Consider the following 27,945-nt stretch of genomic DNA (forward strand, 5'->3'; position numbering starts at 1 on the left):
GCTCCGGGAGAAACGGAGTAATACCACCGGAAATCAAGGCGGCAGTATAGAGTCAGAAGTCCAACCATTCGCGAAAATAACGAGAGTAGTATAATATCTGATATGTATATATATATATATATATATATATATTGTATTTAATGTTTTATACTTATATTATACTATATACCTGACCTTTTTATTTTATTGTTCACCTGCTTTGGCAATGAGTTGTAACTGGACATGTAACAATGGCGCAACATTTTGAGGAGAGAATCTGTGGGTTGGTGAGGGGTGTCACATGCCAACACCGCGTAGGCCTACACTTTTTGAGCCTTTTTTTTGCCAATTTTGGATGACACAAAGCAAAATCATCTCCTCTACAGATGCCATGTTTGGGATTGTCGATGCGGATAATTTGTGACACGACAGTCACTGACCTCTAGAGGATGTATTGTGTAACATCCATAACAACGCTGAAACCGGACGGAGGTATGAAGGGTAGTCCCGGAGACAACGTTTGGTACGGACAGACAAATTTGGTCCGGATCCGGAGGTATGAATCGGCCTTTAGCAGTTGCGAAAGAAAGCCTTTTGCACTTATTCACATTAGAATAATGTATCGAGAAATGGCTGAGGATGACGATTTTTCTTAATCGTCCCCCAATTACAGAAACATTAACCCATTGTACCATGTGAATAATGAATAAGCTGTTGAAAAAAGAGAAAAACGAATATCCACCAAATATCCAAAGTGAAACGAACTTTACTGCGTTCCGGTACCACGCTTATGGTGCAATTAGAGCTGACGTCACTGCTCTGCTGATGACAGTATGCCTACTGGGACGTTCCCATCTTGTCCATAAGGCAAGAGCTGGAAGCTGGAAGCCAATTGATCGGGTTGACCTGAAGAGAGGGAGTGGGGGGGGGTAGTGGTCAAAAAGATAATGCCAACCAGGATTATACCGGTCTCTTGGTCTCATGTTGTGGTTTATTGAAAGCTCTATTCTTAAATGAGTGTGAGTGTGAGTGTGAATGTGGGTGTGAGAGAGGTTTGTTGCTGCTGCATGACCGCCCTTTTTGATTTCCCTGGTTAATCGGAGGCTGGAGGAACAACTCTGCTCTTTGTGAACGTTGATGAGCCTTGGCTCTCGCTGAGAACTCCACCGTACACAACGTCGCTTCATCTGGTTTCTGCTCATGTCGGCTGTGACCATGCAGGACTAGGAGAGAGCTGCATTCATTTGAAGTGAGGCTGGAGTCTGAGACGAGGGTGGAAGCATTTGATTGTGAGAGTTGAGTGTTGACGTCAGAGTGCGATCGTCATAGCTTCCCCTGGGGCTAAGCTCTCAGCTAAGGTGTTTTTGAACACATCCCAATCAAAACACAGTTTGACTGACAGCAAAAGTAAATAAGGACATTTTGTTTAGTTTCTCTCTTGCACCACTGGATTTTGTAATGGTGTTATTTCAAAAAGTTGGTACATGCAGTTAATAGTGCTGGAATAATGCTGCTGACCTTCACAAAAACCAGGAACACCTCTATCCCTTGTTGGCTTGTAGATGGGATGCAGTCTAGATGGAGGCCAGGGCTGATTGGCTGAAGGAGGAAGCTAAAGGACAGCCCATAATGCACACGCAACCCATAATAAAACGTCTAACAGAAGGTGGTTTGTCTACCGCCTGATGGACTGTGGACATAGAGGATGTGTTGCAGAACAAATGTTTCTTGAGGAAAATAATATAATAGAGTAGAACTAAAATAGATTTTTAGAGGCTACCTTTTGTTGCGTGATCTGGTGAATGCTAGATCTAGGAAAGTGTGTTTTCCTTTTTGTGGCCCTAATGAAAAACATGTGCATTGGATTACCATGATAACCCAGTTAAAGTAATTGCATAGGTACGCAGTGGATCCAGTAGCAGTTGGTCTTTATATCAGACATTGTCGAATACTGGCAAACACATAGGTGGACAATTTCTGGCAACGCTCCCTTTAGTGAGGTTGACCAAACTGAGTTATAAACTATATTTACCAAATTGTGTCTCCACCTTATAGGCCTATCAAGTGTATTTTGTCTCCATGTGATGTACTTATTGAGCTTTAATGTAATTTTGTAAGAACAAAATTGAGGGAAAAACCAACCTATCAACCTATCGATCAACCTCCCATCGAACTGCTGACACAGTCAGCTACCAGGCGCTATTAAGAGAGCTTTATGAGAAAGCCCGGTGTGTCTGTGCATTGTTTGTGTGTTTGTCTGCCCTTAGAACTCATGTGATGGTGGGCGGGAGATGTTCTTTTTTGACTGACGGCCCACATGACAAATCTGAGCAGGGTTTTATGACGGAAGTACGTTTCCATGTGAACTTCGGGGATTGCTGTCTGGAGACACAATGAGACGGTCTCATCTGAGAGGAAGTTCCAGGCTTTGCCGTTGAAATTGATTTAGTTTGTCCGGTCTTGTGGAGTTCTTAGCTGGAGTCTTCCAGAGGGCAGGCCGTGGTTCAGCATGAGATAGAACTCTGGAGACAATATGAACCAGGAATTGTACTATATGTTCGTTAAAGTAAGTTCTTCTTCTGTTTTCAATGATTGTGAGAGACCTATGTGGTGTAATGGATTCTGAGGTGATTTGGCTGAAAAGACGGTGCTTGATTATTTTATTACACAGCTATAACATGTTCTCCAACCTAACTTGCTGTTGCTCACTCTGGCTAAGTGCTAGGCTCTGACGCACCCTTTCTACAGTGATGGCTGTGTAGCTGGATGTCCTTTAGGTTAAAAATACAGACTAATCTATGAATATTTTTTGGGTTTTTTTTGTACTGTTCTGTAGATGACTTTTGGACAGTAGACACAGGAGTTTGAGACCCAACACTAGAACTTTGATTGAAACGATGGTCATGTTTTAAAACCTGAAATGGGGTTTGGACATCTTGTATTCATATCAGATATGCAATAATTTTGTATTTTAATCATTTTCCATTTCAGCATTAAGTCTGAGAAAATGTTAAAAAGGCAGATAGAACATATAACTTCTGAGTCCAGCTGGTATGGCTCTCAGATGCTACAGTGCTGGTTTCCTGACATCTTTGGCTTTGTAGTCGACTAGTGACAGTCAGCACTGGCTGAGCTAACTATCTGGGGATCACCAGAGCTCTCGGTAGCAGACCACAATAGATCTCCTTTGGCGATGTATGGTTGATCACTAGGCTGATGGTGATCTCTTTCCCCCCCTTGATTCCAGTCCAGAGAAGACCAACGTGGAGTTATGTGACGCTGGCCATCAGACTGGGTCCGCTCAGCTGAGGAGAAAAACAGCAGATTCTCACATGAGTGGGGTCATGTGACGTTCATTCTGGGGCCCTGTTGTGAGCCTTGTTGGAAATATGTAGTAGCGCTTTGTAGTGTATTCAAGCAGATACAGTTGGAAGCAGTAGTACTGTTGGACTCTCTGGCTGAAGATCGGTTTATTACTGTTTTACACAGAAGGCTGAATGTGCTTTGCTGAGAGACTGCCTCAAAGTTTGTTCTACCATTAATAAACCTACGGTTTACTTTTTATTGCATAACTATACAAAGTGATTCCCTTATATCTCTTAAGATTAATGATTTGTGATGTTTGCCAATGCATAGTACAATATGATTCATCATTGTTGACTTTAAAAAATGGGTTTGTTGTCCTGCTAAATTGATAAAACAAATATGGTCAAAGCATGTTTTACAGCATAAATTGAATTCCTCCAGAAACCTTTGAATGTGAAAGAGCTTAAGGTGCATTGATTTGGTGCACAGTATGTAGAGTCGATTGAGGCCTTCAGGGAACCTTTGGCAGAGCAGTGAAAGCTCAGCACTCAGCCTTACCGCGGCTAATTATTCTTGTTCAATATCATGAATTTAGTTTAAATAATCATAGATAATTTGCACAAAAGAGCAATATCATATAGTTAGTTTTCTTCAGATATACTCTGTCTGAATTCTGATAATATTACTACGAAAACAAATTGTTGCAGTATGGGGTAAAGGTCAACTGTGTGTGCATGCGTGTGCTTTCGTGCATGCATGCACACGTTACACACATGTGTGTGGGCATATCATTTGCGTGGTGGTGTGGTTGACTTGGATCAGATCAGCCGGTGTTGATCTCAGACTAAGCCGAATAATCCAGTCCTAATTCGTTCTCTCAGTTCGAGAAGCAGGCCGACCAGCCGCCAAGTCAACAGCACCCAGAAGACCTTAGCCCCCATGCTAGCGTCTCAGCTCCTTTCTGATCTGTGAACAGCGGTGCTGCGGATGAGATGCCTCATGCTCAGCCAATTTACTGAGTGGATCCGAGTTCCTCTGCATGAACATTTCTCGGATTAACCCCTCTCACTTATTGGTAATGTTATGGGAAATAACAGTGACCATATTCATTCACGGTTTACTTTAAGAGAAAACTAGTTTTATGAATACGATTCATGTGTACATATGTCATCAACTGTAGACAGATATGTGGTTATTATACAGTGGTAATAGGCCTATATCAATATGTGCCATTTGTTCCCTTTTATCTATTTCAAAATGATCTTCCTTGAATTTGATGTACTTCACATGGATAACGTTGTTATTGATTGATGCCATAAGCGTGCAAGCATTTCTGGATTATCCCATGATCAGTAAAAAGTAATTTCCTGATCACATTAGGTGATGACAGTAAGCATTAGCTGTGTAATGACTCAACTTAAATGGTAAATACAACATTTGTTTTCTCCTAACATTCCTACACGGAAGACAGGCACAGGCTAAAGCACAATTTGGACAGCAACATCATAATGCACTCGGCCCAATCCAACACATTTTCTGCACATTCTGTTCAGGGAGATGAAGCAACAAGAGGTTTGCAGATAAAACGTAGGGCGGGGATTCAGGGAGTAGACCATCTTAAGCCAGTAATCACATTTCATCAAATAAAAGATCCTGTGACTCAGGTCGATACTGTTTTCTTTTCTGTGCCATGTGGACATCAAAGATCTGTGTATGTTGGATCCTGCCTCTCTTGTTGCAATGCTATAACAGGAAGTTGCAAATCCACTCCCTCAAGCATGTTTTAAAGGTAGGGAAGGCAGGATCAACCAGAGAGAGAGTAGGCTAAAGTATCCAACCAGAATGATCCCTTCAGGCCTTCCTCCAAATACTGTGTTGAAGTTTCTAGCAGTAGTTCTGCGTAGCCTTGAGGCAGATGGCGTGCAAGGTTGCCATGTACGTAGGTAAGGTATCCAATCATTTCCTGCAGGCCAAAATAAATTACTTTAAAGGCCTGCAAGAGCCACAGATATCAGATTTTTGTCTTTCTCTATTGGCAGAGCATGTGATTTATTGATTTCTGTCGGGATGCAAAAATGCTACGCAAAGAAATTGCCTACCCCAGCTTTAAGTGTGACAAAGCTTTATTTATTTTGTATGATTTTAATCCCATGCACATTGACTGTGTCCTTACTTGAATAATCCTGTCGTCTTCATGGTATCAAGTGAGCAGGGAATGCATCAGAGACACTCGGCTGTTCAGCTTGGATGTATATTGAGAGGGAGGTATTTTTCATGCATGTTAAAATGGCCGCACGTTGGTTTCAATGCAACTGGCTGGTCCAACACTTTGCGTAATGGGTTCACCACCGGATGTGCCAGGTTTACGAGGTCTCAGGGCTGGTGGGTTGAGTGCTCCCAATTAACACCTTCCCTGCTCTTCCCTAGAGCCCACCAGTTGACACAAACAAGGTGTGTGCGTGTGCGTGTGTGTGCGTGTGCGTGCATGCGTTGAGCAGTGAAGGTGTCCTAGCAATCCAGGGATAGAAGTTGCAGGTAGTGTATGAGCTAAGACGTTCTCAGTTGAGGTCATTCCTTTATTGTCGAAGCAGACTGCAGTGTAATGGTGTCTGGGGGGTACTGTGCTCTGAATTTGGCCAATCATGTCTTTTCAGTCCATCCACCAATGACATGTTCTGATAAAGCCAGACACACTTTGTTGTGCATGTCTCTCTTAATCTAAAAATATTGTTTTCTCACTGCTATATAGTCTGTCCTGACTAGCATGCGCACAATAATTGTCACTGCTTGTTTTTGTATACAGCCTGTCCTAACTAGTATCTTCAATGATGCAGATCAACACAAGGTTGTTCATCTACAGGCTACCGACACCTGTCAGAATGTCGTCACATGTCATGGTTGACCTCAGCTGTCACTTCTTCAGCTGGGTTAACCTCAGATGGACAAGCCTAGTCCTGAGCATGGGAACACTCGGAGGGGAGAGGAGGGAGCGCTCACTAACAGAGGGATCAGCATTCTAGTGAATTAATTCACACTGCTGCTACTGCTGTGTGTGTGTGTGTGTGTGTGTGTGTGTGTGTGTGTGTGTGTGTGTGTCATTCACACCATAAGGAGGTGTGATGCTGTTTCTGCCGTCGTACCTGCTACCATAAACTCAAACCCCCCTCTTGGCTCCTCTCCTCATGTCGCTCTCTTGTCTCCTCTCCTTATGTCGCTCTCTTGTCTCCTCTTTTAGCCCTTGTTTTGAGGCAGCTCTCGCTAGGGACAGGGGGGGAGGGAGGAGGAGAGAGGACATAGTGATAGGTGGGGAGACTCTGGGTAATATTAATAGTAATAACACTAGAAGGTACTGCATTTCATAACTTCCCAAACCGCTAAGCCTGTCCGTCTCTCTCCCCTGACATTCTTTTCCGTCCTCTCATGCTACAGAATGAGCTCTGGTGCATGTGGTCTCGAGAGTTAATCCTCAGATCTCCCTTTCCCTCCCCCTCTCCCTCCCTCCCTCTCCCCCTCCCGCCAGCTCCTCGGTCATGTGAACGTGATGTCATGATTCAGGTGATGGGTGATGATGTAGCGCCTGCACACCGAATCTAAGAAATGTCTGATTGGTGGTACAATGCAGCCTTTCTCACCGCTGTCCTGAGTGACATCATCACCGACTGCCTTTTAAACAAACATGCTTTTTACTAGGGGTCCAAGCTGTCAGACATTTCTGGGAATAGTCTAGTGCTGCAAGGATCGCTGCTGATGTTAGCGGCACTATTGAGCATTGAGTTTGTTCGTCGCTGAATATGTTCTACTAATGTGGAGTTTTATCTAAGTAAGAGGCATTAAAATGCCCTGAGAAGACCAAATCCTCCTTGACATAAAGATTAGAGCGCATCTGTGGAGTGTGTGAGTGTGTATGCATAGATAGATAGATAGATCTTACCGACAGACATACATGCATACATACATATACTGTACATACATGCATATACTGTAAATACATACATGACCTTCACATGCACAACCTTTTGTGTGTGCGTGTGTGTTTGTGTGAAGGATTCTTTGAGCCCCGCCATGCATGAGTTAGGTCTCAGCCATGTGATCGGTAGTTTCCCACATGTCTGAGATCAGCTGAAGGCCTCCACCCTTGGGGCCCCAGCCAGCGTGGGGTCCATGCCAGGGGCCTCCTATACATATCCATGAAAGACGTGTACATGAGCATTCAATAATGCATTCCTAACACTGTAGTGACACCAGCGCCACAGTAGCAGTCTGTGTTTATTCTCACTGAGTCCACCAGGAATATGTTATCTACGTATAGGGGCCAAGCTCATTAGCACCAGGGAGGGTGACTGAATGTACAGTAGGCCGAGAGTCACTACTGAAGACTAGGTGTGCTGTGATTGTCCCCATATCCCATTTCATATTGATGTGATTTGCAAAATGAGATTATGATATGTATCTCTGAAACGATCAGACATAAACAGAGGTAGGGTTAGGATTAGGCAGCCGAGGGCACATGCAATGTAATTCATGTAATTTCATTTAGTTTTTAACGGTTTAAAATCAAATGCGTCAATCAATGATGTGCTATTTAGGGCCTAGATCTTGACATATTGTGACAGCCCCACATGACCCTATGGAATAACATTGATATTTAACATCCTGATTATCTTCGACTCAAGGGTTTCTGCTTGTGCTAACAAGTCCCCTTTCACTCCCGCTCTCTCTCCTAGTTGGCTCGGGTGTGGATACCTGATGCAGAAGAGGTCTGGAAATCGGCTGCGCTCACCAAGAACTACGAAGATGGCGATGGCTCCCTGCAGCTTGCCCTGGAAGATGGAACGGTAAGGTCAAAGGTTGAGAGGAAAGAGCACAACACAAATCCTTCCTCTTCTACCCTCTCTCATAAAAAAAAAAAAGATTAAATGTGAAGGAAAAGAATCCTAACCTAACATCCTCTAAAAGAGATAAATTAATCACAAGTCCAAGTGGGCAAGCATTATACCCAACCATTAATTCAATAACATTTTATTTTATTTGTATAGCCCTTAGCATCGGGTAGCATCTCAAAGGGCTTAACATATATTTATGACACCCCCCTGACCCTAGAGGGCAAACAAACTCCCTTTATTAGAAAGGAAGAAATCTGGAGAAGGAACGCAGAGTTGGGGAGCCCTCCTTCCAGGGATGATCAGGAGTGCAATGGCTGCCATAATTGACGCCTATGCATGCATTCATACAGACAAAACATTTTAAATCGGTGATGGGGTGCTGGCCGGTTTACCATAAGGAGAGTCCAGGGCAGGTTTTCCGTTGAAATAATAATCCTGGTGTGGCCTGATCTTCCTCCTCCTGTCTGCTGTGCAGAGCTTACTGCCACTGTCCTCAGTAACATCCTGATCAAGTCACACCCCTCCCGCATGTTTTTCCCACATCCCCTAATATACTATTCTACCTAGAAACGTGTCACATTATGTAAGCAACGTGTATGGAAGGCTGCTTCAAGACCTCTGAACAGATGGTTCATAACTCATAATAATAATCAGTGTAATCGTTAGTTAAACAATGAATCAGTGGCAGACAGAAGGGTAGTTTGTCTCAACAAGGGAGGTTTACTGGAGACTCCTACCCAGAAATGTAAATTAATGGTCTTCTGACAATACAGAAACTTTAATGTGGGTGGAGTTTAATTCATTCATTCCATGGCTTGTGTCTTTTTATTGTACCACAGATGACGAATCATGTGGTGATTTGTCCCCTTTTGACGTGCCCATTTTCTTGTGTGTGTGTGTGTGTGAACTTTGACCTACCGTTTGCAACCCAAAGCTGATATCCATGCCCTTTTTGCTCGTGATCAAAAAACAACAAACAAATGCAGAATTTGGAGCATAAGCTGGACCCCAAGACGAAGAACCTGCCCTACCTCCGGAACCCGGACATCCTGGTGGGCGAGAACGACCTCACGGCGCTCAGCTACCTGCACGAGCCCGCCGTGCTCCACAACCTCAAAGTGCGCTTCATCGACTCCAAGCTCATCTACACCTACTGCGGTGAGCACATTTACACGTAGTGCTTTATCCAAAGCCACTTACGATGAGTACATTTGTCAGAAGAAAGAGAAGCAATATGCTGTGTCTGTACATTAAGGATGTTCATAGAACCAAGTGCCAAGCAATAACAATTGTTAGGTTGCACGCACGCACGCACACACACACACACACACACACACACACACACACACACACACACACACACACACACACACACACACACACACACACACACACACACACACACACACACACACACACACACACACGAGGTAACGGACCACGGCCGGATGCTAATCGAGTGGTTAGGCTGCTTGACCTCACATCCCAAACGGGTTCACCCCAGACGGGGTTCCAACCCATTGCACGCAGTCCGCCTGTAGAGGCCCCTCTCGCCCCTAGCTGTTCTGCCGCGCATCCAAAGGGTCTCCTAATGTAAATAAAAGTAAATGGTGTATAGACAGCGTGCATGGTTGGCCTGTGGTGCCCTGCCCAATGCCTGCTCCTCCCATCCTCCTGCGCTGTTGTTTCCCGTCGCAGGCATCGTGCTGGTGGCCATCAACCCCTATGAGTCTCTTCCCATCTACGGCTCTGACATCATCAACGCCTACAGCGGGCAGAACATGGGGGACATGGACCCACACATATTCGCCGTGGCAGAGGAGGCCTACAAGCAGATGGCCAGGTGGGTGTCACCGAAGTAGAATGAACTTTTTACTGTTGCTTGCAACCATCCTCTCCTCTCTAGGTTTGTAGGTCAGAAATGATCTAGAAATAGACTCCTAGTGGACTCTGTCTGCCTCTCCGCCTGTCTGCCTGTCTGCCTGCCTGTCTGTCTGTCTGTCTCTCTGTCTCTCTGTCTTAAAAGACTCAAACAAATGCGTAATGTATGTTATAGGTTAGGGTCCTTTCACAATTCCTCAGAAATCCTACAGAAACCTTTTGATTCAGTAGAGGGTTTAAACGTGCACACACACACACACCTATGCTCATCGCCAAGTCTCGTGATGTCATTTCCTGCCGCGGCCGCGACCTCCCAGGGACGAGCGGAACCAGTCGATCATCGTGAGCGGGGAGTCGGGCGCGGGGAAGACGGTGTCGGCCAAGTACGCCATGAGGTACTTCGCCACGGTCAGCGGCACCACCAGTGAGGCCAACGTGGAGCAGAAGGTGCTGGCCTCCAACCCCATCATGGAGGTGAGCGCCCTGGTTAGCTCCCTCGTCCCCTTCAGCGCCTCTGCTGTTTCCTCTGACTACTTCCGTTACCCTCCTCTCCTTCCTTCGCTGGTAACCTCCTCTCCCCAGCCCGTCTCCCTCTCTCTTCCCCTATCTCACTCTCCCCTGCCTGTCTCCCTCTCTTCCCCTCTCTCACTATCCCCTGCATGTCTCTCTCTCTCCCTATCTCTATGTCTTCCTCTCACTTTCCCCTGCATGTCTCTCTCGCTCTCCATCTCTTTCTCTCTCACTCTTCCCTGCCTGTCTCTCCTCTCTCTTCCCCTCTCTCTCTTCCCTGCCTGTCTCCCTCTCTTCTCCTCTCTCACTCTCCCCTGCATGTCTCTCTCTCTCTCCCTATCTCTATCTCTTCCTCTCTCACTTTCCCCTGCATGTCTCTCTCGCTCTCCATCTCTTTCTCTCTCACTCTTCCCTGCCTGTCTCTCCTCTCTCCCTCTCGCTTCCCCTCTCTCACTCTCCTCCTCTTTCACTCTAACTCTAACCCTAAATCTGAATTTATCACTCTCAACTAGATCTCTCGCCAGAGCTGATCGTGTGTGTGTGTGTGTGTGTGTGTGTGTGTGTGTGGGATTATGGAGCAAGCGACAGATCTCCCCTGTGCCCAGATGGCAGCACTCCCCCTCCCTCTAAGAGCCCCCTCCCCTCCTCACTCCAACACAAGACACACCCCTCAATGATGTCATCGGCCTCTTCTCAGCGCACACTTGACGCTGATCCACCAATCATAGAGCAGCTGACCGCCTGAATAGAGGATTCTTTGTCCCTTTAATTTAGCACGCTCGCTTGTCACTGTGTGTGCGTTTTGTAAGTTTTTGCTTAGGGTGTGTGTGTGTGTGTGTGTGTGACGTGGACGTGTGGTTTCAGCTAATGCAAGGTCCGGATGGGAATACCTGCCAAGCTGAAAGCCTGCTTGTTGCCCCAGTTGGACACAGAGCCTGTGTTGCAGCCTGAACACACACATGCTCTAACACATACTGTCTTAAGTCTGTGAGCTCTGAGCTGGCTCCATGGCAGCGGTAGTGGAACATGTCTATATCCACATTTGTACGATGTAATCTAATGATGTGTGAGTGTGGTGTATGTCTGGCCAAAAACCAAGGTTATTCAACAAGAGCCCAGACCTGAATATGAACCGTCTTCACCGTGAATCAAAACAAAATGGAAACCTAAACTGGCTCTGTCTGAACACAGATCATCTGATCGGGCGGGGCGATATTTGGGATGCGGTCTCCCTTGGTTACCGGCGCGCTCCCATCCTGTCTCCCTTGGTAACCTGCGCTCTCCCATGCTGTCTCCCAGGCCATAGGAAACGCCAAGACGACCAGGAACGACAACAGCAGTCGCTTTGGCAAGTACATCGAGATCGGCTTCGACCCGCGCTACCGCATCATCGGCGCCAACATGAGGACCTACCTGCTGGAGAAGTCCCGCGTGGTGTTCCAGGTGAGCAGCCAACACTCTCGCTCTCTCTCTGACTCTGTCTCTCTCTCTCTCTGACTCTCTCACCTGACCCTCTCTCTGACCCTCTCTCTCTGACTCTCTCTCTCTGACCCTCTCTCTGACCCTCTCTCTCTGACTCTCTCTCTCTGACTCTCTCTCTCTGACTCTCTCTCTCTGACCCTCTCTCTCTGACTCTCTCTGACTCTCTCTGACCCTCTCTCTCTGACTCTCTCTCTCTGACTCACTCACTCACTCACGCTCTTACACGACACACATGCACGCTCACACCGCTAAACACACACACATACACGCACGCCCACACACACTGACGTGATGGTTAATCACTTAACTTGTGTTAAAATGTTGAACACTTAAAGGATCATGAGTATGTGTATAATAAGCGATTGACAATAATTAAAAACACAGGCAGAAGGCAGGGTTTCCATTGAGCAGAACATGATTTACATAGGAGTAGACGTTACAGGCTAGTCCTCAATGTTTGTGAATCACTAAGAGGTTGTCCATAATAAATGAGAATGAATGCTAATATGGCCCCCCTCACCTTAATCCTCCCAGCCCTTGGCCTGACTCTGACTCACTCACTCCCTCACTGTGTTCCTTAAAGTAGGACTCTTTCATGCCCTCGTAGGGGAGGGGCCCCCAGACAGGATAAGGGGGCCCCTGTTGGCGTTACAGGCGGCCATTATGCCCTCGTCTCCTCGTGCTGCCATGTCTGATTATGAGACGACTTCTGTCTGAGGCTTGTCACACCTCCCTCTCTCTAGTGCGGCGAGAACATTCAAAACTCGAAATAATGAATGATATAATGTAGGTCAAACCAAACTAAGACATGCAGTGAAGACATGGATGTTGCTGCAGGAATAAAACCAGCTGTGCGCAGGAACAAACTGACTGCATGCAGTTTCCATGTTTATTCCCTCCTTCTACTGTACACGTAAATCACTTAGCTTCTCTTTAACACGAAATGCAGAGAATCCTTTTTTGGTTGTTACTCAGTCTGTGGTTTGTTTTGAATATTTGTTGATGTTATCCTTCCGAGACACTGTGCATAACTGCTCCTCCTTCGTGCTCAGCTGCAGAATCCAGTTAGAGCCGCACAGTCCTGTTAAAGCTGCATGGCCGGTTCTCCCATAGCCAGGAACATGTATAGAGAATGAGGAACAGGGAGATTTGTTATTCCCACACACACACACACACACACACACACACACACACACACACACACACACACACACACACACACACACACACACACACACACACACACACACACACACACACACACAATGGCTGGTGGTTACAGAGGCTGAAGAATGAGGAACAACTCTGCCTTACATTTTTGACATGCTTAAGGTTTGTGTTCTTTACACAACTGAGGGAAGGCAATACAGGTGTATAGGTGTGGTTTGATACAGGACACACACCAAACGTATGATTCAATTTTTTGGACTTCTTAAGCCAAAATCCGGTTAAAAGCATACACAGTGAATGATCTTTTTCAGACCACTCATCCAATACACGCTTGGAACGATTCTATAGGTTGTCGTAAACATTCACGGGTTCTCGTGAACACGTCCTGGCCGTATGTTAAGTGTGGGTTGTGGTCTTGCAGGCGGACGAGGAGAGGAACTACCACATCTTCTACCAGCTGTGTGCTTCGGCTCACCTGCCTGAGCTCAAGGATCTGCGTCTGGGTAGGTCTCGCTCACGCTCACCCTGAACACCAGGACACTACCGGCCTGCACCCACAACCTGACCAGTACCATAACACACTACCACGCTGCACTCACAACCTGACCTGTACCATAACACACTACCGGCCTGCACTCACAACCTGACCTGTACCATCACACACTACCACCCTGCAGCCAGTACCTGACCCGTCCTACCAACACACCACCCAGCCTTCACTCAGAACCCGTTGCTGGTTCCTCTGAGCTAATGCATTACGTAATAACAAGCATTCCTTAACCTCTTAAACTCGAGGTTCCCCCGATTTGGGAAGACCGTGATCACCCTCTCAGCAAAAGGCATGCAACACTGCCCTTATTATGTAGAAACAGTCATATCAAATTAAACATGAGGAACTCCGCTACAAGCACATATAAGTCATTTTTACACACACGCAAACAACTCAAACACCAAGCATATTAATTAGACAAATTAGACAATTAAAAATAGGCCGGAGCTTAAAGGGGTAGTTCGGAATTCTGGACATAGGGCCTGATTCCCAAGTAAGCCTTGGTGTTCTTTATCATTGGAGACAGTTTGCAACACATTTCATTCAGTCCTTCTAGTTGCAGAGTTTGCTCGTGCTAGGCTAGCGCACGGCAACGGGCAATACTAGCCTGCTAATAAAACAGTCTTACCCACTGCACAGTACTCCCGAGGCAAATCAACTATACGGTCGATGTAAATGTCTGTGTTGATATAATAAATGTTAGAAATAAAAAACAACCTTGCATTGCATTTTGAGGGACTTGCTGTGTCTCAGCAGCAGTGTTATATTCCTGGTAGTAGGCTACGGCAGCGGCGGACTGATACCTAGGTTAAATTCCGTTGCTGAGAAAGTAGTCCTTAAAAAATGCGATGATTCATGCGATGCAAGGTTAGTTTTATTTCTAACATTATTCTATCAACACAGACATTTACATCGACCGTCTGGCGTAATAGTTGATTTGCCTCGGGTGTACTGTGGAGTGGGTAAGACTGTTTTATTAGCAGGCTAGTATTGCCCGTTGCCGTGCGCTAGCCTAGCACGAGCAAACTCTGCAACTAGAAGGACTGAATGAAATGTTAACTGTCGCCAATGATAAAGAACACCAAGGCTAACTTGGGAATCAGGCCCTATGTCCAGAATTCCGAACTACCCCTTTAAGAGGTTAAGAAATATTTTGCTATTTTCTTTAATGAGGGCAGTATTGATGGCAGTCCAACACTTATACAGACAAACCTATTATGCAACAATGTTTTTTGAGCTACATGCTACCAATATGCCAGCTTAGTTTGCCTACCAAACATGTGAAGCTGTGCACTAGCAGTGCACGGCCACATGTTCGGTGGACCAGTGTGTTCAGGCTTGGACAGGACACTCTTAGCAGTGCCTAGATCCGTGTTGTGGACATGGAGGAGTGATCGTGTAGGAGTCTGGGTTCTGGCTGACCAGACGCCATGTTCATATGCTCACACTGTGGACACGCACCTGCGCATGCTGCTTACCGGCACACATGCACACATGCACGCATTCACATGAACGGACTCACACGCACACATGCACACGCACACTAGCTCACTCTTGGCACTGTCACTTAAATTCACTCAGTTGGCATTCATCTTTTCTTTCCTTCTGTTCTCTCTAATCTCTCTCGGTTTGCCGCTCTTGTGTACATTATCTTCCTCAAGTCTTGTGACTTCCAGACTTAAGAATAAATGCAGGGGTTGTCTCTGTGAAACCGAAGGCTCTTGTTGCCGGGCAACAGGATCCACTTCATCCTGTTGAAATGACCAAATGCTTTCATTTTGCGATTTGAAAGAATGTGAATGCTGATTAAAAACTTCCATTGTCCGTTTATTTATCCAACTGATCCTTCTATCCATTCAAACTGAAAGAAATAACGTGTTACAGTCTCTGCAATGTATGAGAAACCATCAGAATCAAATAATTAAATGATGGACTTCTGTCCATTCTAAATGTGCAGCGTGTGGCCAGCGACTTGGCTGGGCTGGCGGGGGGGTGTGAGTGGGAGGGTTCAGACTCAGAGTCGATTTCTATTAACAAAGAGGGAGGTTCGGGCTGGCATGCATTTATTATTTGTAGAATGTGTTAGTTATTGGATGTGATATTCATAACTTGGTAAAACGAAGTCCCTATCGATGTCCTGGTTAACTAAAGCTTTTCAGGCATATCAATTGAATATATGTTATATGCTTTTTTATTTAAATTTTATATTTTTCTTACTTGTGAAATTATTTTAACGTCGTTTTGGTTCATCAATTTTTTTTTTCCGTGCTGTGGATATTTTTATTGATATGTCTGAAATAAATATAATCATTCAATCAATCAAAGCTACGCGCTAGCTGAAATGCTACACATTGCGACTTTATGTTATTATCCCCCCCCCCCACCCCCCATCCTTCCAGTAGGCTTCAGGGTGAGTTAATTCACAGCCGTCCGATGAGGCTCGCTGAGGGTTAGTTATAGGAAGGGGCGCTGGATAGTGGCTAACGGCTAACGGCTAACGTTTCACACCTCGTTTTCTTCCCGCCTCTCTCGTCTCCCGGCAGGAAGTGCCAACGACTTCCTGTACACGCGGCAGGGCCGCAGCCCCGTCATCGAGGGCGTGGACGACACCAAGGAGCTGAGCACCACGCGGCACGCCTTCACGCTGCTGGGTGAGACGCCGCGCACGCACACACACACAACCACACACGCACACACAACCACGCCTCCACACGCACGCACACGCACACACAACCACGCCTCCACATGCACGCACACGCACACAAATCCATGCCTCCACACACACGCAACCACTCACACGCATCCACACACACGCACGCACACGCACACACAACCACGCCTCCACACGCACGCATCCACAAACACTTTACCACTCACACACACACACGCTCACGCACACACAACCACGCCTCCACACGCACGCACAACCACGCCTCCACACGCACGCAACCACAAACACACCTCCACACGCACGCATCCACAAACACGCAACCACTCACACACACACACACACACACACACACGCAACCACACACGTGTCTGTGTGTGTGTGTGTGTGTGTGTGTGTGTGGGTGTGTGTGTTGGAGTCTTGGCTCTGAATGTGGGGGGGCTCAAGACACGTGATTTCAATAGAGATGCGTCGATAAATCCATAAAATATTATACAAATATACCTCACTGTGTGTGTGTGTGTGTTTAGGGGTGAACGAGTCCTACCAGATGGGGTTGTTCCAGGTCCTGGCTGCCATCCTGCACCTTGGCAACGTGGAGGTGAAGGACCGGGACTCTGACAGCAGCGTCATCCCGGTAAGCCCCGCCCTCCTCCACAACACTGGTCTACGATTGGTAGAGCTGTTAGGCAAAGAGCCAATAGAGGCTTGCTAGGTTTCTGTTCATGTGTTACTGCAAGTGGCTGTTCATGTGATAATGCTATTAGCCGCTCATGTATTCATGGGAGTGGCTGTTCATGTGGTAATGCTATTAGCCGCTCATGTATTCATGGGAGTGGCTGTTGGTGTGATAATGCTATTAGCTGCTCATGTATTCATGGGAGTGGCTGTTCATGTGATAATGCTATTAGCTGCTCATGTATTCATGGGAGTGGCTGTTCGTGTGTTAATGTGAGTGGCTGTTCATGTGTTCATGTCTTTATGACTGTTTGTGTTATTGTGTTGTTCATGTGTTACTGTGAGTGGCTGTTCATGTGTTAATGTATTGTTCATGTGTTCATGAGTTCATGCAAGTGGCTGTCCACTCACATGAACAGCTAGTGGCTGTTATGTGAGTGGCTGTTCATGTGTTAATGCTAGTGGCTGTTCATGTGTTAACGCTAGTGGCTGTTCATGTGTTAATGCTAGTGGCTGTTCATGTGTGAGAATTAGAATTGCTTTTGTACTGTGTGTCTTGTGCTGTGCGTCATTGTAAGGCATGACCTAGTGTTCTGCATGTACACTAACTGATTATAACACCTGATAGGATGGTTTTATCGCTGGTAAAACAAGGTCACCTCTAATGACCTAACGCAGACAAAGAACCTTACATTAACACAAACGGAGCCATTACATGCACACCAGATGCCTTGTAGACATTCAACCATTTTGATAAACCTACAGATATATTTGCAAAGATAGTTTAGCATTCGTTCACGTCATTGATTTTAATGGTTTAAGGAAGAACGAATGAAACGTTACTTAAGGAAAAGTGAGAAACTATCAGTCAGAAGGAAAAATATCAGACAACACCACATTTGATATTGTTGTTTATATTGCCCTGCTCATAATACCACAATATTCTTCACGGCTAAGTCTTGGTACAGTCATGGTTCAGCTCGACATGTTCACCGGAGTAACGATTTTAAACTCTTCGCCTCAGCCCAACAACAGCCACCTGACGGCCTTCTGCGAGCTGGTGGGCGTGTCCTACCAGGACATGTCCCATTGGCTGTGCCACAGGAAGTTGCGGACGGCCACGGAGACCTACATCAAGACTGTGCCGCGGCTGCAGGCGGTGAACGCCCGCGACGCGCTCGCCAAGCACGTGTACGCCAAGCTGTTCAGCTGGATCGTGGAGCACGTCAACAAGGCGCTGGTCACCAACATCAAGCAGAGGTCCTTCATCGGCGTCCTGGACATCTACGGGTACGGCGGAGCGGAGCGTTGAATTATTATTTTGTGTTACTTTATTTTTTATTTTTTATTATTTTATTCGTAAAGAAAAAGAAAACTGAACAAACGAGGTGTCTCGTTTGTGGAGAAATGATTGGCTTGTTCTGCTTTTTTTTTTTAAAGATTTTATTTTCAGTTTTCCAGTTTTATATTACAACATGCATAGACAAAAAAAGGCTACCAGACCCAATATAATTTGCTGCAATCTACATGGTGTTACATAGTCAGGTCATTCTGTTCTTCAAAGTGATCAGTTCACTCAAGGTCTTTGGGGTTGAATTTGGATCAGTGTCGATTTGTGAGATGATGATGATGATGATGATGATGATGATACATTAGATAGATTTCCTGAATGAGTGTCTCACCAGGTAGAATGCAAACCATTAAGGGACAGTCCTTACCGCAGTGACCCGTGTTCGATTACTGCCCGTGGTCCTTTGCTGCATGTCTTACCCTCTCTCTCCCATGCATTCATTTCTTACTCACTAAGTAATAAAAAGGATAAACCTTAAAATTGAAAAAAAAAAACAAATTGAGTGTCTACCCGATATAGCTACCTGACCTCCGCCTCTTTCTCCCTCACCCGCTCCAACCAGGTTTGAGACCTTTGAGATCAACAGCTTCGAGCAGTTCTGCATCAACTACGCCAACGAGAAGCTTCAGCAGCAGTTCAACATGGTCAGCAAACACTATTGGAATATACACCTCTCACTTCTAACACTATTGTGTGTGAGGTTTTTGTGTTGTTTTTAACTGGTCGCATGAATATTGGTGATATTTGCATACACCTCTCACTTCCAACTCTTTTATGTGTGTGTGTGGGTGGGTGGGTGGGTGGTTTTATATATGTGTATGCCTGTTTGGTTATATGTGCGTATTTTTTTATATCTGTTTTTTTTTTTGGTGTGTTTTTTATGTTTGTGTGTGTGTGTGTGTTTTTGTTTTTTAATTATGTGTGTGTGTGCGTGCGCTCCCCCAGCATGTGTTTAAGCTGGAGCAGGAGGAGTACATGAAGGAGGAGATTCCGTGGACGCTGATCGACTTCTACGACAACCAGCCATGCATCAACCTGATCGAGGCCAAGATGGGCGTCCTGGACCTGCTGGACGAGGAGTGCAAGGTTCACCTCATCCTCCTCAGCGCCCTAACCCCAACGCATGCTAATGCTAACGCACCATTACCCTAACGAAACCTATCCCTAACGCACCTAACCCTCACACACCCCAACGCACCTTAACCCTCACACACCCTAACCCTCACACACCCCAACGCACCTTAACCCTAACACACCCAACAAACCCTAACCCTCACACACCCAACACATTCTAACCCTCACACACCCAACACATTCTAACCCTCACATATCCAAGAAACCCTAACCCTCACAGACCCAACAAACCCTAACCCTCACAGACCCAACATACCCTAACCCTCACACACCCAACACATTCTAACCCTCACATACCCCAACGCACCCTAACACTAACGCACCCTAACAGATCTATGACTACACTCTTGTGTACTGTTTGCAGTTTGTTTAGTGTTGTCTCCCTAGAAGGAAAGTAGGAGTCATCCATGATCCGCTTACATTGTGTTTTCAAACCGTTATTCCCTCGATGCCAAATGCTGTTTGGTGGAATGAATAAACCCAATTAGATTCTAAAAACAAGATGGGATAATGCTTTATCGATCCCAGGCGAGAGGTTCTGACGCTTGTCCACCCCCCCCCCCTCCAGATGCCGAAGGGTTCGGACGAGTCGTGGGCCCAGAAGCTGTACAACACCCACCTGAAGACCTGCTCGCTGTTCCAGAAGCCTCGCCTGTCCAACCGGGCCTTCATCATCCAGCACTTCGCTGACAAGGTCCGCCGCCACAGCCCAGCTGTCGCTCGCAGCTTAGATGAGACCCTGCGGAGGACGGGATTATCCCCGAGGGAATTGATTCACCGACAGTGGACTTGCTTTCCTTAAAATGGAAAACAAGTCTGTGTGTGTGATGATATACATTTAATGATATATTGCTATATTCCCCTATGCAGGCTAGTTTATGCATTCATTTAATTTAAATAAAATAAAAGTACTTAGTTGTTTAGCATCTTATCCTAGCTATCTTTGTTTTACGGGGGAGTGGGTTAACCTAGCGATGGTTAGAGCTTGGCACTTGGTTCTATGAACAACCTTACTGTACCGACAGCGATATATCGTCGTTTCTCCTTCTTCTGACAAAAGTACTTTGGACAATGCGTCTTAAATGTTAATGTAAATTTACCATGAGTTAATCCATGCACTTTTAACCAAGAAGTTTTAACAGTAGTTAGTGAATTTCTATTAAAGGGGGGAGCCTTTATGTGGTAAAATGAGAGTTCAGCTTCATGTGCATGGCTCGAAAAACTCATGTTCTGCAACATCGACTCGGTTTCTGCACCAAAGCATCTCAAATCTTAGATCTTTGACGTCATTGGTGCAAACTTTTCACTGTGTTTCCGCGTATGGAGGGGTCTTTAACGGCCCAGGGGGACCGTTCCCCTTTCAGAGGGTAACGATGGATAAAGTCTCTCCTTGTTCCCAGGGTGGCTGCGTTAGTGCGTTAGTTTCCCTCAAAGAAAGACCATATTGTTTAGGATGGGTGTTAATTCAATTGAAAGATATATATAATAATGATTGCAATCGGTTGACTTTATCAAGTCGTACACGCACTTTACTGTGATTTTGTGCTATCATTTTCCACATCGTCTTTTATAAGTGGAAATTGGACTTGAGTAGATCCGGACATTTGGAATTGAGAATCAATTTTGCATCAGAGAATGGTTTTGAATGAAGTGTCGATTTTGAATCTAATTGTGATCCCGAAGAATCTAAATCAAATCAAATTGAAGTGTGAGGTACCAAAAGATTTTTACTCCTAGTATTGCTATACATTAGCAGCTCAAGTGTTCACATGAGGTCAGATTGGCTCAAGTGTGTGTGTGTGTGTGTACATTCACGTGTGTGAGGGTGTGCACATGTCCATAATCAAGTGTGTGTGTGTGTGTGTGTGTGTGTGTGTGTGTGTGTGTGTGTTCACGTGTACATAATCAAGGGTGTGTGTGTGTGTGTGTGTTAACACAGGTGGAGTACCAGTGCGAGGGTTTCCTAGAGAAGAACAAAGACACAGTGAACGAGGAGCAGATAAACGTGTTGAAGGCCAGCAAGGTGAGCGGTACACACACACACACACACACACACACACACACACACACACACACACACACACACACACACACACACACACACACACACACACACACACACACACACACACACACACACACACACACACACACACAGCGCTGGTGTTCACGGTCCAGTGGGCATTTTACACGTGTGGTTGATTTCAGTTATTTAATCTGTGAAATAACTTCTACCTTGCAGAGCCTCAGAGCATGCAGCTCACAGGGAGATCAGCTGATGCGAACGCACACACACACAGAAATACTGTGTGTGTTAATAACCTGACGTAGCTCTTTTTATTTCCACTTATATAAAAATATTTTTAAGTCTCATTCAGAGAAGTAGAAGTACCTTCCTACTTGGAATTAATGTGATGTCTGTTGGGCTGATCACATGGTTACCGGTCACATGGTCATAAGGTTGTCTTCCACCCTGCATGGTTCACATGCTCCCTGCTCACCTCAGCCAATCAGCTCGTGACCCCAAAGTCATTCCATGATGCACTCCAATCCAGCCTCATTGATGCCTGGTGTCATTTCCTGTCCATCTCAAACCAACTACCCCCTGGCTGTAGTTGGGTTTCCTGTTTTCGTTACTTTGGTGATGGTTCCGATGATGTGTTTGAGATTTGTGGTTTCACTATGTTTTCTCATCCCTGCTCATCAACATGTCCATGTATCTTCTGTCTGTTGTCTCACCCGTTGTCCATGTATGTGTTTGGTGTTGACCCATCATGACAACCCTTCCCCAACAACAGAAGGTAAAGGGGAACGCCTTCACGGCCTCCTCCCTCCCCCGTATCGCTCTCTCTCTCCGTCTCTCCCTCTCCCCTCCGGCTCCTCGACGCACTCTCTTCTTTTTTTTTCACCCATGCCAGCACTCTTTTCACTGGAATGACAGCAGCACTCTCGTGTGTGTATGTGTATGTGTGTGTGTGTGTGTGTGTGTGTGTGTGTGTGTGTGTGTGTGAGAGAGAGAAAGGGATGCACGAAGGCACATGCAAGCGGTGGACTTGGGGATGAAAGGAAAAGTGAAAAGAAAGAAAGCTAGGGAAGAGGACAAAGGAAGACGGCTGATTTTATTATGGCAGACGCTTTGAGCAAGATGCACTAAAAGAAAGTAGCTTATGAGCGAGCGAGAGAGGGAGCAAGAGACACAGCAAGAGAGAGAGATAGAGACTGAGAGGCCGGATGCTCAAAGCTTTGTCTGGCTCTCCCCGGTGAATACTTAACGACCAACACAGTAAAGGCCATTTCCTTGATCTCCATGACAACGCCTTGGTCATTCTAACAAACATATATGAAGGTGGATCATCGCCATATATGCTGAATGCTGTAACATCCTGTTACGTCTTTGTAACCCATTCAATTGCCATTTGAACATTAACCAATGCTGTGGTTTTTGGAAATTAACCGATCATTAATCTAATCGAAAAGAACTCACTCATTAACTTGGAACCAACCGATGAAACAATTAAGAGCATCAATATAAAAGATGCATAGTGTGAAAGTACCCGTTTAAACAATGTAGCTGTGATGGCTGCGCTCTTGATGTCTGCAATGTATTGTTTGGTTTGCAACCTCGGTGCTTTACAGAGGTGTGTATGCAGCATGAAGGACGCATCTCTGCATGTCTGATGAACTGTGACTAGCATTAGCATTGACATAAAAATTACAATTTGATTAGGGTTGTTAGTTAATGTGAACATTTAAGGATGATTTTAAAACCATCATGTCATCGTTTATAAATCCGTAAGGTAAAGTAAAATATAGAAAATAAATAAATCCATTTCATATAAAGCTTCCCAGTGTTGAGCTGTGTTTTGGGCTGCTGTTCCCAGTTCCCCCTGCTGGTGGAGCTGTTCCAGGACGGGGAGAAGGCGGTCAGTCCGACGGGCCAGCCGCAGGGCGCTGGGGGGCGCACCCGGCTCAGTGTCAAGCCCGACAAGGGCCGGACCTCCAGCAGGGAGCACAAGAAGACAGTGGGCTGCCAGGTGAGCTCCCTGGGGCGGCTCGGAGGGCCAGGGGACACGGAGCATCGTTCCTTTATACAGGGCCGGGTCTGAGTCTCCAGCGGGTGGACTCATGGAATACAGACAGACTGAACCCAGATACTAGCAAAGTTATTCAATGAACAATGCAGTCTATTCATTAAACTGATGAAATACAGACAGACTGAACCCGGATACCAGCATAGTTCCTTTATACAGGGCCGGGTCTGAGTCTCCAGCAGGCGTACTAATGGAAGACACTGACAGACCGAACCCAGATACCAGTGAAGTTCCTTTATACAGGGCCCGGGGCCTCTACGAATTCTCTTTTTTGCATAGGAAATTTCCTTTCCTATGGAGATTACCCGGAAGTGCTTGGAGGAAAGGTGGTTCGAATTCTAAAAATGCTTAGGAAAGGAGCCTCGATGCTTCCTTTAACCCTCCTTTAGCATAGGTTACTCCTGAGTTTCCTTTGCGAAAGGAAAGGCGATAGTGGTATCCCATAATCCTTTACGGCGGCAATATTTAAAGCAACATGCCACCGACAAAGTTTATCGACTTTACGCGAAGACGCATGAGAGACGCAGTAAAGCAGAAGAATAGCTGAGAAAAAAATACAATTGATAATAATGGATACCAATTCCAGAAACATAATTATTTGAATATAAATTAATTCATTTATTTCTGGTTAGTAAGCACATAAAATACGCCATAAGAAAAGAAAATGCCGACTTCACATTTTAGAAAGACTACTGGGGGCAGTTAATTTCAACATCAACATAAGTTTAGCCTCTTTTTTTTCACATGTGAATTGGAATTCAAGTGGCTTAAAATATTCCCGTTGGCCAAGTCCAACCTAAGTGATTCTCACTGTTGGCGATAACCTGATTGAAATCAATACGACAAGAACGCATGGATCAAAGAGCGCTTGTTTTAGTCAATCTTCGGAAAATTGTAGTTTCACACTAGAGACTGGCAATACCCGCCGTCGAGCAATGACGTTGGTTAGGAAGAGTGGAGTCGAATTCATTTTAAACAGCACTGTCTTTCCTATGTTCAAAAGGAAGCCCCTTTTCATCTCTCCTTGACCCGATGACGTTTTCCACAAAGGTTTAGGAAAGGAGGCATAAAGGCTAGGAGATTGGACTATTACCCAGGTCTGAGTCTTCAGCAGATGTACTCATGGAATACAGACAGACTGAACCTGGGTACCAGCAAAGTTCCTTTTACACAGGGCGTTTTCCATTTGTTAAATTAACAATGAAGTTGATTCGTTAAACTGATGAAATGAAGACGGTCTAAACCTAGATACCAGCCTAGTTACTTTATGGAGTGGAGGGTCTGAGTCTCTAGCTGTTTTACTCATGAAATAAAGACGGACTAATCCAGCCCCTGTGACTGAAATGCTGCCTTCAGTTTGTTGACCTTGGAACTTACAATTTTCTGTCTAAACCACTTGGCATCCCTACTCTTTCTATAAACGTCTTTTATGATTCTGGAATGTTATGTGAGGCTTTTTCATGAGCCTTAATGAGGGTGAGGGTGATGATGAAGATGTTAATGGGACTGCTTCCCTTCTGTAGTTCCGGAACTCTCTTCAGATGCTGATGGACACGCTGAACGCCACGACCCCCCACTACGTCCGCTGCATCAAACCCAACGACTTCAAGCTGGCCTTCTCGTGAGTTTCACTCACTCTCACACTCACACTATTTTTTTAAGAAATGTCTGAATTGAGCCCTGTGTTAGAACCTCAACTGGTTGAGCCTGCTTCTAACACTGTCAGGGTTAGGGTTGTGAATCCCACCAGGGCCACCCCTGCCATCAGTGTTTACTCGTGGTGTTCATCACGACATCATGGTGACATCATGGTGACATCATGGTGACATCGTGGTGACATCATGGTGACATCATGGTGACACCTTGGTGACATCATGTCGGTCTGTCCTCCAGGTTCGACCCCATGCGGGCCGTCCAGCAGCTCCGCGCCTGTGGAGTCCTGGAGACCATCCGCATCTCCGCAGCCGGCTTCCCCTCCAGGTACGAGGTCCTTCCTAGGCCTAGGACTAGTTAGGGTAGAAGGTCTTTACTAGGACTAGGACTAGTTATGGTACAAGGTCCTTCCTAGGCCTAGGACTAGTTAGGGTAGAAGGTCTTTACTAGGACTAGGACTAGTTATGGTACAAGGTCCTTCCTAGGCCTAGGACTAGTTATGGTAGATGGTCTTTACTAGGACTGGTTATGGTACAAGATCTTAACTCTACACTAGGAGGAGTTATAGTGTGTGTGTGTGTGTGTGTGTGTGTGTGTGTGTCTCCCTCCCAGATGGACCTACCAGGAGTTCTACAGCCGTTACCGGGTGCTGATGAAGCAGAAGGACGTTCTCCAGGACAAGAGGCTGACCTGCAGGAATGTTCTGGAGTTCCTCGTTCAGGTCTGTGAAAACATCAGATCGACTGTAGTTTTCGATCGATAAATGATACACCCGGGGTGAAAAGGAAATCGACGCAAGTAAACATGGGAGGAGCACGTCAGGCCCTTGCGGTGGACGCAAGGAGGGTCCGCAAGGACGTAATGTAAACCCCCTTTGCGTTGCGTTGACGTGGAGCTTTAACTCTATAACTATACCTATAACTAACATGAAGAAAGCCAGATATCACCCCTTTAACCCCTGATCCGCCCCCTGTCCCCACCCCACCAGGACCAGGACAAGTACCAGTTCGGTAAGACCAAGATCTTCTTCCGGGCGGGCCAGGTGGCCTACCTGGAGAAGCTGCGCGCGGACAAGTTGCGGGTGGCGTGCGTCCGCATCCAGAAGACTATCCGCTGCTGGCTGGCCCGCAAGAAGTTCCTCCGCCAGCGCCGCTCCGCCATCACCATCCAGAGGTTCACCCGGGGCTTCCAGGCCCGCTGGTGAGTGGCCCTCAGGACCTGTCAATCATAGTCCGTCGTGATTGTCGTCGTTTGGATCCGTGAGAGAAATTTCTGAAACAAGGTTGATCCAAAAGCGTGAATACGGCACTGATGAATAACACACACACACACACACACACACACACACACACACACACACACACACACACACACACACACACACACACACACACACACACACACACAGAGGGGGGGGGGGGTACATGATGATGATTACAGTGGTGGTCGGCTGTGTCACACTGCATGGCAGCAGGTTATTTCCAAAGACACGTGGTGTTCAGCAGATCAGCCAAGCTCAGATGAAGAGCAGCGATTCCACAGGGAAGATGAACCCATTGAGCTGCACAACGCTTTTACCACAACAACACACCAGACGAAACATTGCTCACTGATTTTCATGGATTACGTTTCGCACATCATTGAAATGCCTGAAGATCATGTGAAAATATTATTTTGTTATTAATATTCCCCCCTGCCTTCTCCTCTCCTCTCTCTCCTCCCCCCTCCTCTCCTCTCCCCTCCTCTCCTCTCCTCTCCCCTCCCCCCTCTCCCCTCCCCTCTCTCCTCTCTCCCCTCCTCCCCTCCTCTCCCCTCTCTCCTCTCCCCGCCTCTCTCTCCTCCCCCCTCCATTCCTCTCTCCTCTCCCCTCTCTCCTCCCCCCTCCTCTCCTCTCTCTCCTCTCCCCTCTCTCCTCTCCCCTCCCCTCTCCCCTCCTCTCTCTCCTCCCCCCTCCATTCCTCTCTCTCCTCTCCCCTCCTCCCCTCCTCTCCCCTCTCTCCTCTCCCCTCCCCTCTCCGCTCCTCTCCCCCCTCCTCTCTCTCCTCCCCCCTCCATTCCTCTCTCTCCCCTCCTCTCTCTCCTCTCCCCTCTCTCCTCCCCCCTCCTCTCCTCTCTCTCCTCTCCTCCTCTCTCCCCAGCCTGGCCAAGTTCATGCGTCGCACCTCGGCAGCCACCACCATCCAGAAGTACCAGAGGATGTGTGTGGCGCGCCGGCGCTACAGACAGAAGCAGGCCGCCGCCCTGGCCATGCAGACCATCCTGAGGGCCTACATGGCCCGGCAGAAGTACCGAGCGGTAGGACCTACCAAACACACACACACACTAACACATGCACACGTACTACCGTACTCACTCACACGCAGACACATACACTCACTAACACATGCACACTCACTCACTCACACACACAAGACTCCTATACTTATTCACACACACAAAAGAATCACACACACACACAGACACTCACTCACACACACACACACGTCTCATATACTCATTCACACACACATAAAATACTCACTAAACACACACAGCCACTGACTCACTCACTCATTCACAAGCACACAGTACTGACTCACAAGCACACAGGACTCACTCAGACACAGACA

At 46.4% G+C, this 27,945-nt stretch overlaps 1 protein-coding gene across 2 annotated transcripts in view; it reads left to right on the forward strand.

Annotated features, from left to right (window-relative positions):
* Positions 1-27,945, forward strand: part of myo5aa (myosin VAa) — a 52,859-nt gene that overhangs the window by 1,528 nt on the left and 23,386 nt on the right. For both annotated transcript variants that reach the window (XM_079736679.1, XM_079736680.1), the window contains exons 2-20: positions 8,010-8,120; positions 9,155-9,326; positions 9,867-10,011; positions 10,367-10,523; positions 11,859-12,002; positions 13,633-13,714; positions 16,305-16,412; positions 16,960-17,066; positions 18,132-18,397; positions 19,021-19,102; positions 19,404-19,544; positions 20,161-20,286; positions 21,532-21,615; positions 23,474-23,626; positions 25,207-25,304; positions 25,577-25,663; positions 25,949-26,057; positions 26,325-26,536; positions 27,475-27,631. In XM_079736679.1, the coding sequence (XP_079592805.1) occupies positions 8,010-8,120; positions 9,155-9,326; positions 9,867-10,011; positions 10,367-10,523; positions 11,859-12,002; positions 13,633-13,714; positions 16,305-16,412; positions 16,960-17,066; positions 18,132-18,397; positions 19,021-19,102; positions 19,404-19,544; positions 20,161-20,286; positions 21,532-21,615; positions 23,474-23,626; positions 25,207-25,304; positions 25,577-25,663; positions 25,949-26,057; positions 26,325-26,536; positions 27,475-27,631 (2,541 nt within the window). The remainder of the gene's footprint in view (positions 1-8,009; positions 8,121-9,154; positions 9,327-9,866; positions 10,012-10,366; positions 10,524-11,858; positions 12,003-13,632; positions 13,715-16,304; positions 16,413-16,959; positions 17,067-18,131; positions 18,398-19,020; positions 19,103-19,403; positions 19,545-20,160; positions 20,287-21,531; positions 21,616-23,473; positions 23,627-25,206; positions 25,305-25,576; positions 25,664-25,948; positions 26,058-26,324; positions 26,537-27,474; positions 27,632-27,945) is intronic.

This window comes from Pollachius pollachius, assembly GCF_949987615.1.
Source record: "Pollachius pollachius genome assembly, chromosome: 5".
Lineage (NCBI taxonomy): Eukaryota > Metazoa > Chordata > Actinopteri > Gadiformes > Gadidae > Pollachius > Pollachius pollachius.